The sequence below is a fragment of the Salmo salar genome, chromosome 22, assembly GCF_965601325.2.
Source record: "Salmo salar chromosome 22, fSalSal1, whole genome shotgun sequence".
NCBI classification, from domain to species: domain Eukaryota; kingdom Metazoa; phylum Chordata; class Actinopteri; order Salmoniformes; family Salmonidae; genus Salmo; species Salmo salar.
This window is the reverse complement of record NC_138312.1, coordinates 35,973,136-35,987,165: the sequence shown is the minus strand read 5'-3', so window position 1 is coordinate 35,987,165 and position 14,030 is coordinate 35,973,136. Positions and strand designations below refer to the sequence as shown.

The 14,030-nt window shown below is 43.3% G+C and overlaps 1 protein-coding gene across 1 annotated transcript; it reads left to right on the top strand.

Moving 5' to 3' along the window:
- The first annotated feature begins 6,727 nt into the window (after positions 1-6,727).
- On the top strand, positions 6,728-13,615 carry pmela (premelanosome protein a). Its single transcript, XM_014167247.3, has 12 exons — positions 6,728-6,886; positions 9,270-9,365; positions 9,464-9,610; positions 9,752-9,898; positions 10,139-10,300; positions 10,632-10,937; positions 11,070-11,831; positions 11,927-12,106; positions 12,227-12,329; positions 12,456-12,661; positions 12,780-12,870; positions 13,146-13,615. The coding sequence occupies exons 1-12, from the start codon at positions 6,829-6,831 to the stop codon at positions 13,297-13,299; spliced, it is 2,412 nt and encodes an 803-aa protein (XP_014022722.3). The 5' UTR covers positions 6,728-6,828; the 3' UTR covers positions 13,300-13,615.
- Positions 13,616-14,030: the final 415 nt, after the last annotated feature.

Sequence of the window (14,030 nt, the reverse complement as noted above, 5' to 3'; positions counted from 1 at the left end):
GGTAAAGCTTCGCCTTATCTCAGCTCACTGATCACCATAGGAACACCCACCCATAGCACGCGCTCCTGCAGGTATATTTCACTGGTCATCCCCAAAGCCAACACCTCCTTTGGCCGCCTTTCCTTCCAGTTCTCTGCTGCCAATGACTGGAACGAATTGCAGAAATTACTGAAGCTGGAGACTTATATCTCCTCCACTAATTTTAAGCGTTAGCTGTCAGAGCAGCTTTCCCATCACTGTACTTGTACACAGCCCATCTGTAAATAGCACACCCAACTACCTCATCCCCATACTGTTATTTATTTTTTAGCTCTTTTGCACCCCAGTATCTCTACTTGCACGTCATCATCTGCAATTCTATCACTCCAGCGTTAATGCTAAATCGTAATTATTTCTCCACTATGGCCTATTTATTGCCTTACATCCCTAACCTTACTACATTTGCACACACTGTACATAGAGTTTTCTATTGTGTTATTGACTGTACATTTGTTTATCCCATGTGTAACTCTGTGTTGTTGTTTTTGTCGCACTGCTTTGCTTTATCTTGGCCAGCTCGCAGTTGTAAATGAGAACTTGTTCTCAACTGGCCTACCTGGTCAAATAAAGGTGAAATAAAAATAAATAAATAAACAAAAACCATGGTTGACCAACTCCCTGACCAACATGGCTGACCTTTGGACCATCATAAGAAGGTTCATATCCATTCTAATTCCTAATTGTATGGTTTATACTGTGTTCATAACCAAGTGGGAAGCTGGTAATTACCAGTTGTGAAGTTCAAAATCAAATCACATGTTATTTGTCACAACAGGTGTAGACTTTACAGTGAAATACTCACTTATGAGCTCTAAAGTAGTAACACAAGAGGAATAAAATACACAAGAATTAAGCAAGAATTAAAATACACAATAATTAATCACTGTGCAGGGGTACATGGTATTTAAGGTAGATGTGTACATAAAGGCAGGGGTAAACTTTCTCCCCCAATTGGTAGTTAGGGAGCTTAACCTGGAAGCCAGCCGCAACCAATGTGTCAGAGGAAACACTGTACAGCTGGCGACCAAAGTCAGCATGCATGCGTCCAGCCCGCCACAAGGAGTCGCTAGAGCGCGATGGGACAAGGACATCCCAGTCAGCCATACCCTCCCCTAACAACGCTAGTCCAATTGTCCACCACCTCAAGGGTCTCCCGGTCACGGCCAGCTACGACACAGCCCGGGATCAAACCCGGGTCTGTTGTGATGCCTCTAGCACTGCGATGCAGTGCCTTAGACCGCTGCACCACTCGGGAGGCCAGGATAGATAATAATAGGAGTAAAATAAAGAACAGAGAAGCAGCTTCATATGATGAGGATGAAAGTGTGTGTGTGTCGCACGTGCGTCTGTGTGTGTGTGTGCTTATGTAGTGTATGTGTGTGTGTGGGTTTGTATGAAGTGTTAGTAAATGTAAATGTGCATAGAGTCAGTGCAAGGAAGGGTCAATGCAGATCGTCCGGGTAAGCATTATGGCTTGGGGGTAGAAGCTGTCTCAGAGCCTGTTTGTCCAAGAGCCGATGCTTCGGTACCGTTTGCCGGACAGTAGCAGAGTGAACAGTCTATGGCTTGGATCGCTGAAGTTCTTGGAAGTTTTTCAGGCATTCCTCTGATACCGCCTGATATAGAGGTCTTGGATGGCAGCGCTTTGCCGTCAAGGGCGGTGCAGTTGCCAAGCGGTGATGCAGCTAGTCAAGATGCTCCCAATGGTGCAGCTATATAACTTTTTGAGGATCGGAAGGCAAATGCCAAATCCTTTCAGCCTCCTGAGGTGGAAGAGGTGCTGTCGTGTCCTCTTTACGACTGTGCGGGTGTGTGTGGACCACGTTAAGTCCTTAGTAGCCTATGCCGAGTCCCCAACAACCGAATGTTCCGGTTTTCAGGGGAAATGGAAAGAGAGCCTGTGATGTGACTTTTGCTTTTGGACATGAACAAGGTGACACCACTCTTAACTCCTCCAGTTTTTTTCCCTCGTCAAGACCAGTATGTAGGGGGGGGGGATCTAGTGTCAGGCATTTATTTTACTTCTGCTACATTAGGTTAAGTCCTCAGTGATGTGGATGCAAGGAACTTGAAACTCTCAACCCGCTCCACTACAGCCCCCTCGATGTGGATGGGGGTGTGCTCTCCCCCCTATTTCCTGTAGTCCACGATCAGATCCTAAATCTGACAGACGTTGAGGGAGAAGCTGTTGACCTGGCACCACACTGCCAGGTCTCTGACCTCCTCCCAGTAGACCGTGTCATCACCAACGGTGATCAGGCCTACCACCGTTATGTCATCAGCAAACTTGATGATGGTGTCGGAGTCGTGCATGGCCATGCAGTTGTGGTTGAACAGGGAGTATAGGAGGGGACTAAGCACACACACCTGAGGGGCCCCCATTTTGAGGGTCAGCGTGGCGGAGGTGTTGTTGCCTACCCTCATCACCTGGGGCTGGCCCGTCAGGACGTCCAAGATCCAGTTGCAGAGGGAGATGTTCAGTCCCATTGTTCCGAGCTTGATGATGAGCTTGGAGGGGACTATGGTGTTGAACGCTGATCTGAAGTCTATGAACAGCATTCTCACATAGCTATTTATCCTCTTGTCCTCGTGGGAGAGAGCAGTGGGAAGTGCAATTGAGATTGCTTCATTTGTGAATCTGTTGGGGCAGTATGCAAATTGGAGTGGGTCCAGGGTGTTTGGGATGTCTGGGATGATGGTGTTGATGTGTGTCATGACCAGCCTTTCAAAGCACTTCATAATTACAGCTGTGAGTGCTAAGGTACAATAGTCATTTAAGCAGGTAACTTTGGCATTCTTGGGAACAGGGACAATGGTGGTCAGCTTGAAACATGTTGGGATTACAGACTGGGACGTGCTTTGAACTTGTTGTGAAACGCAGATTGGCTAATGGCAAACAAGCTGCGTCAACCATGAACTAAAACTACAGCTTTCAAGCTTGTAAACACATTATAGTGTTCAAAAACCATATTAATAGATATATCTTTGTATAGATAATGCTGTGTTACATTTATCTGCCGGTAATTCTGTTATCGAGGTAATTTCCTTAGTAGTTGACGTCAGAGCTCAGGGATGATAGACGTTAGTAATTATAAATTGGAGGGTCGTTCAACTTCATTTTTCACAGTCATATGTGGTAAATACCACCTTCCCACTTGGTTATGAATGCAGCATTAGGCTCTTGAAAAGCTTCTTTACAGTCTGTCAGTCTGGCATTTCTGTGAAAAGTAAACTTTTAAGGCGCCTATAATCACCTTCAGTTGAGATTCATATGTTGATTTTCCCTCAAGACATTTGTAAGTTATTGCTTTCAAGGAAGTAGCTAATGCTATATACTCTTCTGTGAACCTGTCCCCTCTGCCTGTCCTACATCTGGCTGCTGCTTATGTCATCATTCCATTGGAAACTGGTAAATAATGATTGAATTGCCCTCCTCTTGCTCTCACAGGTTACATTGTGACAATTGTCTGCACTCTGAGACATGTTGACTCATTATTCCTCTAGACTTTCACGCGCAACATTATTCCAATCATCAAACAAAAAGTCTCACGCTTTTCCTGTTGATTTGATCCTATTTATGTTCAAATTCCTGACATGCCTCAGGTGTTGTTTGCTCATTCCCTTTGTTCTCTGATCCCAGAGTGGATCAACCTTTTGTCCCAAGTGTGTGTGTGTGTGTGTGTGTGTGTGTGTGTGTGTGTGTGTGTGTGTGTGTGTGTGTGTGTGTGTGTGTGTGTGTGTGTGTGTGTGTGTGTGTGTGTGTGTGTGTGTGTGTGTGTGTGTGTGTGTGTGTGTGTGTGTGTGTGTGTGTGAGAGAGAGAGGGAGCGAGAGATAGTTGACAGTTACAGCCAGCAATGTGTGACCTGCATCCAAAATTCTGGCCTCCATCTAGTGCTGAATTTCATGTGCTGAAAATGAACCATTGTAGCCTTCATTTGAGTGTAAATGGTAATACTGTAACTGTACAAAGCCAGGTTAGAGACAGTTTAATGCCTCTTCAGTTGAATGTGTCTTCAGAAACATTATTTTACCAAATTGAGATAAAGGTTTTTCTCTCATCATAAACGCACAGCTAGTTTCATTCTGGTTTGTGTGGGCTTTGTCTAAGCCAGTGTTCTATGGTGGTATCTTTGCTGTGCTGTGCTGTGCTGTGCTGTGCAGTGTGGTCGGTCAGGTGCTCTGTGGGAAGAATTTAGTGAGCCATTAGCAATGTTGTTAGCACATGAGGGGTCACATGTAGTGCAGTTTGAACAATCTCACCACCAACGTAAGGCAACTCAAATGGTAAGTTCTGTCAGCTACATACATATTTCCCATTGAATGCACCTTGTGTGAAAAAGAACATGTGGCTTCTATTTTAATCACCCCTTTTCTCTGTAAAATGAGAACTTCCAAGTATAAAGGATTTAAGGATGCAGAGGCCTACTCATACCACTACCTGTGTCCATACATAACTGAATAATTTGTTGATTTGTTTTTTAACCTGATTTGAGTATATAGTGAGTTGCATGCATGTTATTTTGTTTTATGGTGTTTTAGTACATTCGGTATTTTGCTTTATTGTATTGGAAGAATTGTACTCACTCAACCTTTAAACCTTTGAGCATACTGTAACAAAACAAGGGAGTAGCACGAGGTTCCAAAACAGGATTTGACCCCAGTACCCTAGGGTCCAGAGCCAGACACGTTATCACTGCTCCTAGAAAGCTAGCTCCCTTAGGATAATTGTGCTTATCAATTCCAGGGTCATTACAATACTATGTTTTCCCACACAAACCTAGGTTATGGTATTTTCATTGTGACCGGTGTTCTCAACCATTGAGACCTTTGTATTTCTACCCCAATAGCTCAATAATGTCTCAGGCTTGTTTGACTGAAACGCTCTGGAATGCAGAAGAAGGACAATGAGCTTCCACAGTAATATAGAGCAAGCACGAGTGTTTCCCAGCGTGTGTGGACTGCTACGAGCGTAGATACTTTGACTTGGTATGAGGCTTAGGGCACTGAAAGGAGGATATGGGGAAAGAGAGGAGTAAAAGGATGCTATTGATTTGCCATCCCCACACACTCATCTTGTGACCCCCATGCACACACAGCTGTAAGGTCGGACGTCAGGGCAGGCATGCATGACTACAGCTGAGAGAATTCTTCCAGGCCTTCACATAAGGAACAGACATTACATACAGTACAGTAAATTACATTTGTTTAAAATCTCTGTCAGAATATGATAGATGGTGGTCCCGTGTGGCTCAGTTGGGTCCCGTGTGGCTCAGTTGGTAGAGCATGGTGTTTGCAATGCCAGGGTTGTGGGTTCAATTCCCACGGGGGACCAGTACGGGGAATTTTTTTTATGAAATGTGTGCATTCGCTACTGTAAGTCGCTCTGGATAAGAGCGTCTGCTAAATGACAAAAAATGTTTAAAAAATATAAATAAATAAAACACGATATTGATGAGAAAAGTTATTAACTGAAGTGAAGTTAGCTTAAGTGACATTAGAGTATATGGTATAATGGTGGAGTCATGGAATCTGGCGGAAAATTGTCTTTCCAACATGTCTGGGGGAAAATCATCAAAGGAACAAGTGTCAACTTTTGCATAGGAATTGCAAGATTAGAACAAACACATTAATGTAAACTTTAAACGGTCAGATAAGTAACATAAGAGTACAGAGGAGATAGAAAAGTCTGTTGTTCCTTCATGGTCCTTTTTTGTTCTCTTCTCCTGGTTACATGGCCAGTGGCCCAGCTTTTAACAGTTCCTATTGGGTTTAAGGAACACCAATCCACCTCCAACAATTGTACTATGCTTGACAATACCTAACTATGACTTCATATCAAGGACACTACAGAATGGGTACGTCCTAAAGAGTACACTCTTTCACTACTCGACAGAAATGTAAAAACATTGGATTGGTGTAGGAATGGGCTAGATAGTTTCCATATACAAGTTATTTCCTTTCAAATCCATGAAGGAATGTGAACAAGTGTACACTTCGGGAGAAAGGAGAGATTATTGGGACACACCCATTGATTCAATTTCCTAAAGAGAAAATTGTTTGACCTTTGCAAACTCCATATGCTAGGACAACATCAGCAAAAAAACAGCCAGCCTGCTCAGTGCTCACAGGCTGTAGCAAAAAAGGATGGTCCAGCACTCAGATAACGTGTGCAGTAGGTCCCTCAGTTGCTGTGTATCCTCAGACAACACTCCAACACGCTCATCATCCTTACTTTGTGAGCTATTGCTTTTTTTCACACCACAACCACTAGGCCACTAATTCCAGAAGGTTCCCACTATCTGATGAAAATGGGAAACCTAACGTTCTGTACTTGTTAGAGAAAATAATATGTCCAAAATCTGATAATTTCTTCAGTTCTTCAAAATAAATTCAAGTGTTTTATCTAGTGGGAAGATGGCATTACTGATGATTTTTAAATCATTCTGGCATGTGGAAATATGTTTTCTGGATAGATGGTATCACTAAGTTAAGGTTAATCCCTTTAGCTACTGTAATTATCCAATTAAACATGTGAAAACATAATAGCATTGCTAACAAAGTGTGTGTCTGTTTCACACAGTTGATCAGAGTGGGAGGGGCTGGTTTGTAGACTTCCTATGATGTCAGAGGTAAGAGGCAAGTTTATGGTAATTTATCGTCCAAGACTCTTTTATAGGGAATCGGACATCCTACCACAAATCTCTCCAGGTGGTGTGTTGTTGTTGGGTTTTTAAGACTAGGACGAGGGTTAGGAACTGGGCAAAGAAGGACACACACAACCACGCACAATGAAGACTGTACTGATAGTACTAGTGTTGGCTCTCTTGTCAGCAGCTTTTGGAGCAAGTGAGTATATGGATTATTTTCTGCATGAAAATATCTATTTGATAAAACAGAGGTTTCTCCATCCCATCTTTCTTGAATTATGTGCAGTGTTGGAGTAGAGATGGGGCTGAGGTGGGACGGATTGAAATAATGGAAGAGATTATCACTGAGCTTTGCTAAGTACTCCCTGAGTAATTAGAAATAATTTAGAATGTCCACAGCTTTCCAGCTGCGTGTGAAATGACATTTGTGCTAACAATCCCCTTTAGTAGTGAAATGTTTGTGTTGTTCTATATTTTCCCAAATATAAACAAATTGCATTTTTGTATTCCATAAACTTGTACATTTGAATAATCAATACATACAATATAACTTGTCTGATGATCCGTCAATCATCATGTTATTAATAAGAAACAATAATTAATTGTATAGTTGTTTACACACTAATGGAACTTGGACAAGCTCAACTAACGTAATTATTCAGTAATAGTGAATAACAGTGGTCTCTCTCATATCGTTCAGTTCTGTAATATCTTCAACTTAGTTTGAATGGTTTATTTTATTCTCAGAGTCTGTGTAGAAACCTGAGCTCTAAAGCCGGAATTTTGGAACACTGTAAGATTAATAATAATCTATGCATTACTCCTCTATACACTGCATATATACTCTACAAATATCTGCATATAGTAAAGCGTTTCAATACCTGGTGAATTTACAGGACTACCAGTGTCTGAAATGACAACATTTTCAAAGAGTATACCAGTACAATCTTCTAAGTAACAACATAATTTGTGCAAATCAGTTCAAATTTAAAGTGTGAAGAATTTCATAATCAAGATCCTGAGTAAATGCACACTAATTTTGACATGAGCTCATCATACAGTTCATTTTGGTATCACATATTACCAATCATTTTGGTAAAACATTTGGTAATTAATAATCATTAATCTCACCCCAGCAAGAGTTCAAACACTGTGTTATATACAGTAAAATAGCATGTCCAATAACTACTGACATAGTGTGACACAGATTACATGCTCGTAGTCAAGGATAGCGCAATCACATGCCAAGTTGTCTGCACTCCAAGCCCTACAACTCTAATGTGTATCCAGGAGTTTCAATAGTAAGGGGAACACTTTATCTCAGCTCTCAACAATAAAATAGATTAACTATATTTTTCCCAGAGGGAACATCAGTACTAATGTTGGTCTTTTGGAATTTGCATTCCTGAGGTTGTTGAAGCTGAGTGAGGCTGTACAGTATCATATAGGGAATACAAGGGGCTCACAATAAGATAATGTAGGTGTTGAGGTTTCCTAAATCCTTAACAAAATCCTTAACACACACACACACACACACACACACACACACACACACACACACACACACACACACACACACACACACACACACACACACACACACACACACACACACACACACACACACACACACACACAGGAACAACAGTAGGAGAATAAAGCCGCCCTGATGTCTGAGCTCCACAGAGGCTCCCCTCATTCCAGCAGTTGGGATTACAGCTGCCTGCGCTCAGCTGACAGTCACATGAAAGGGATTGAGGGGGATTGCAGGGGCCGTGTGACTCACACCACCTGGAACCCCCACCTCACTCCCTCCTCCCCTTTCCACAACCATCACAGAAATACCTGAACTACTCACCAACGCTATCTACATGTCAAACAATTATTTTTGTCCTTCTTTCAGTAAAATGTTGGTAAATGTCTTTGTTCACACCCCATCATACACCCATATCCCAAACTGTAGTGTTATGATAATAACTTTTCCTCTACCCAGGGTAGGCAACAGGGCAGAGAACACTTCCCCGTATAATCATGTGGTCAGAAAATAGAATAGCCATGGCTGTATTTCAGTAAGGAAGGGTCAGATACTGTAGATTTGGAGATAAATAGATTATAGAACAGTAGAAATTGTCAACATTTTCAATAAGCATTTGAGTTGGTCTGAGTAGTAGATCTTCGCATGACATTCACCAAAATACATTATAAAAGTAAATGCTATTTAATTAGCCTGGTAGGTAATGAGTTCTGGGTGCCAGGATCCTGATCCTGACCAATGTCTAGACAAAGTCCTAATAAAAGAGCATTTTCAACCTCAGATTTACGTCTAGATTTAGTAGTGCAGTGGTCAGCTGGTCTTACAAACAGATTTTCCGTTAGCGTTTTGCTGATACCTAATGGCAATACCTCACCATACCTACTGGAGATGCTAAATAACTGATAAAACCTCAATAATATGATTAATATGAATGGATAACATGTCATGTAGTAGTAGAAGTTTACTATGTCAAAGTGTGATCAACAAAAACAATTAGGAGAACAAGAGGAAAATTACCCTAAAACTTAATCACTTTTCTTTTTTTCAGAGCCTAAAACACGTTTTACACGCTACCGCTCATGGAACTCAGGGATATATCCAGTGTGGAAAGATGGGGACTCCCGATACAGAGACTGTTGGATTGGTGGGTTCTCACTTTATTGCACTTTTTTAAAGATGAATCACTTAATATAGAAACATTAACCACTTTCTATTGATGTATTTATCACTTTCTGTCACCAGGTGGAGAAGTTACATTCGATGTGAAAAATGATGCACCCACCCTGACTGGCGCAAAGGCAACCTTTAACATCGACCTTCGCTTCCCATCAAACCAGACAGTGCTTCCTGATGGACAGGTGGTGTGGGCGCGTAACTGCACTGTCAATGGTGAGCTCTTCTTCCAAATTCAACCACTATACCACACCCCACTGACCCCACAGTTTTTTTGTTGGTCCTATAGGCCTACAGTATTTTTCTAGTGTCCCTAACCTTTTATGTTGAACTGGGTGTGGTGTTCCTCTGCTACAGGAACACAGTACCGTCAGGGTCAGGCTGTGTATCCCGACCAGGTCTCTGGTCCTTCAGGAGAGTACAGCGGAGTCTTTCCTGATGGCACCCCCTTCACTGGGACCGCAGACAGGAAACCACACTACGTGTTTGTGTGGAAGACATGGGGTAAGGACAGCTCTTTCATTTACAGACATTCATGTGAGAAAATGCTAACACAATAACACAATGCTTTCTAGTATTTACAAAGCTGTGCACTGTGAAATCATTCCTTTCATATGAGGGTTGAAAGGACTAATGAAGCAGCTAATGTTCTTGGGAGTTTTGTCAGCACAAGATTTGATCATCAGGCCGTTCATATTTATAAGCTCTGCTGGTTTTTCTAACTACTGCTGCTTTGTATCCCAGGACGTTACTGGCAAGTGGCGGATGGGACCTCCTCCTCTCTCACCATCGGCACGGACAATGTGCCCCTGGGCTCTTACAACATGGAGGTAGTCATCTACCACTGTCGTGGCAAGGACAAGTTCATCCCTCTGGGCTACGCCTCCACAACCTTCTCCATCACAGGTGGGCAGCTGGATCCAGGGTTTAAGTGCACAAAATCTTATTTAAACCAAAATTCAATCAACCCTAATTTGACTTCAATTGATAATTTGCATTGACTCTTTACATTTACATTTTAGTCATTTAGCAGACGCTCTTATCCAGAGCAACTTACAGTAGAATGCATACATTTTTATTACATTTTAAAAACTGGCCCCCCGTGGGAATCGAACCCACAACCCTGGCGTTGCAAGCGCCATGCTCTACCAACTGAGCTACAGTGGGACTCTCACAAAACTTCACAGCATTGATGTCACAACGTGACATCTTTTGTCTTTGCTTTGTGCCTCCCCAGACCAGATCCCCTTCGCAGTGTCGCTGACTCAAATTAATGATGTGAACGAGGCTGACCAGAGCTTCATCCAGAATCGGGCCATTGCCTTTAGCATCAGCCTCCACGACCCCAGCCAGTACCTCAGCGCCTCAGACGTCACCTTTAACTGGGACTTTGGTGACAACAGTGGCACCCTCATCTCCAGGGAGCACCAGGTCACACATACATACCTCAACACCGGCACATACAGGCCTCAGGTGGTCCTGATGGCAAGCATCCCCAACGGCTGTGACACACCTGCAGACCCCACCGCTGCCAGCTCCACTGGTGAGAGACATCGAGTTTCTATTTTACAGCGAATCCATTTATTGGATTCAATCTTCCCTTTACAAAAGTTAATGCATATTCAGTGTATGTAACAGTCATAACTGTTGCCTTTGTTCTTGTGTTTTCAACCAGTGATGCCTATGAATCCCTCCGGTGCTCCTGCCGTTGTTGTGGTGGTCTCTACCCCAAGGGCAGCTCCAGCTGACATCGCCCTGGATGTGCCCGCCTCTGACGTTGCCCCTGCTGAGACTGCAGACACAGATGCAGCTGCAGCCGCAGAGGGAGTCGAGGTGGTTGCCTCAGCAGCAGATGATCCAGCCGTCATCCCAGCAACAGAGGACCCTGCCTCTGTCCCTGCAGTAGAAGCCGATGCCACAGCAGAAGACACGGCTGCTGCAGCCATTGAGGTCCCTGCCCCTGTCCCAGCTGTGGAGGGAGCCACAGCTGCCCCCGTCGCCCCAGCAACTGAAGAGGTAGCTGCTGTTGATGCTGATGCAGCTGCAGCTGCCGAAACAGCCGTGGTAGAAGCAACGGCTGCAGATGTGCCTGCCATCGACGCTGCTCCTTCAGTTGCTCCAGTTGCAGAGGGAGAAGAGGCAACAGTGGACCTGGCGGCCACAGTCCTCCCAGAGGTCCCAGCTGTAGCCACCGTTACACCCGTGGAGGAGGCAACCGCAGTTGCCGATGCTGAGGTGGTGGCTGAGGTTGCGGCTGCAACAGAGGTGGCCCAGGTCGAGACGGTAGCCCCTGCTGCCAACGTCATTGTTCCTGCCGCCACGGAGGCTGCAGCTGTGGTGGAGGTGGTGCCAGCTGAACTTGCTCTTGAGGCCGAGGCAGAGCTAGAAGCAGAGGTCGTAGAGACAGTGATTGAGGTTGCAGCTGATGCCACTGCAGGTAATCAGTTACTTAGTCATTCTGTATACAAACAAAAACATTATTTGAGCCATTTCATAATATTATTAACTTACTGTATTTTTGTTCCTCTTCAGCGCCAGCAGCAGTGAGTGCTCCAGTGGAGAGTGAGGTAGCAGCAGAGGCTGAGATAGAGGCAAACACAGAGACACAGGTGGCTCTTGTTGTGGCTAAAAGACAGGCTCCTGAACTTACAGCGGCTGACAACTGTATGATATACCGCTATGGCTCCTTCTCGACCGCTGTGGACGTTGTCCGTAAGTCCACATATGTCCAGATACTGTAGATGTTCAGTATTTTCAATACAGTCACAGTTGAGATGTAAAATGCAGGTGATGGTTGCTGATAATGATCTCTCAATCGATCTCATTTCTTAGAGGGTATTGAGAGTGTGGAGATCACCCAGGTGGCCAATGTGGTGTCTCTGGCCACTGAGGTGGTGCAGAATGCTGTGGACCTGACCATCACCTGCCAGGGGAGGTGAGTAGCCAACTAGCAGTGGAAACAGGACCCAAGGAACCATGCACATTCCTATTGAAATTAGTATTTTGAACATTGCCATCACCTTCACTTTATATTTCCACCTTCTCTTTACATATTACATAGCCTTCCCAATGAAGTGTGCACCATCATCTCGGACGCAGACTGCATCACACCTGTGGAGACCATCTGTAACAACGTGACACCCTCCCCAGATTGTCAGATGATCCTTCGCCAGTTCTTCAACGACTCTGGAGTGTTCTGCATCAACGTGTCCCTGACCAATGATGTTAGTCTGGCTGTGGCCAGTGCTAAAGTTAGTGTGACTGTGGGTGAGTGAAATGAACAAACCTGTACATACAACTTTATGATCTGTAAAATCCTTTTCATTTGACATTTCACTGATCGTGGAGTGTACCATACCTTCCTTGAAATGTGTTGTGGTTGCAGGCTCCAACTCCTCCCCAGCAGGCACTGTGGCCGCGGTTCTGGGTGTCATGGTCCTTGTCTGTGTTGCTGGTGCCATCGCTTTGACCTACAAGTGAGTGAAAGACAGTTCTAACCACTGTAAAAGTCAATAAAGTCACACACTTCCAGGTTTCTCCAAATTGATAATTGATTTATGATCCACAAAAACTATTTGACAAATAGTGGTCCACTGAAGATTATTCCACATTATATCCCATGCCATTTCTATCTAAATAAATTATTAATTTTGAAATATTATGTTGCGGTTTTATATAATATAAAGCACATCTTATTTTTTTAAAAATTTACTGTAGCATGAATGCCACCTAACTTGTGTTTTTCAACCAGGAGGTTTAACCAATACCGTCCACTGAGGGAGGACTCAACTGGAGGCATCATGGGAAGCTCTGGAAACACGTCTGTGCCGATGCTGCTGTGGAACCTTCTGAGCCGACAGTCACCAGGAGAAAGAAGCCCACTGCTTCAGGGAAGGGTGGTGTGAAAACTCATAACCATCTGCACTGATAAAGCACACACTCATGCATGCATGTTAACACTTAAATATCACTCAGACACACACATCCACTCAGTAAATCTGAAATACGCATATACATGTTAACACATTGCAGACTCAGACACACACAGCCACCCTAATGCAGAGACAAAATGCAACAAGAACAAGCAGTTGTATTCTGTATTGTTACACTGAAAGAAACTTTAATAAAAACTATAATGTATTAGAAATGTATACGTTTTCAACACAGAACAAAAAAGAAACCCCAAAAGCCAAAATAAATGTGTTTGTTTCTGCCGTTGCATCACTTGTGACAAAATATTATATTTATTTTGACCCTCATACTTTTTTATTTAAGAAAAGAAAAACTGATGAAAGTTTACAAAAATGTAGCAATTTATGCTGTGCTTTTTCTGTTATTACTCACTCTTCCTTAGAATGTAATCATAACAATGAATGACTGCCTCTTGAAACCTTCCAACACATTCCTTTTCTTTGTTAACTGGTCTAATTTGAATTGCCCAAAAAATCACAGCCCTGTGATATAACATATATAATGTCACCCCAAAAATAAGCATTAAAATGTAAATTATGTAAGAATCTTCAACTACCGGTATACCTTCATGTTTTCCTAGTCCTATCTAAGCTTGCATTCTTGCTTTTATCCTCCATGCCCTTACTAAACTAGTACTGATTTTCCTGTCCATAGATCAAGAAAT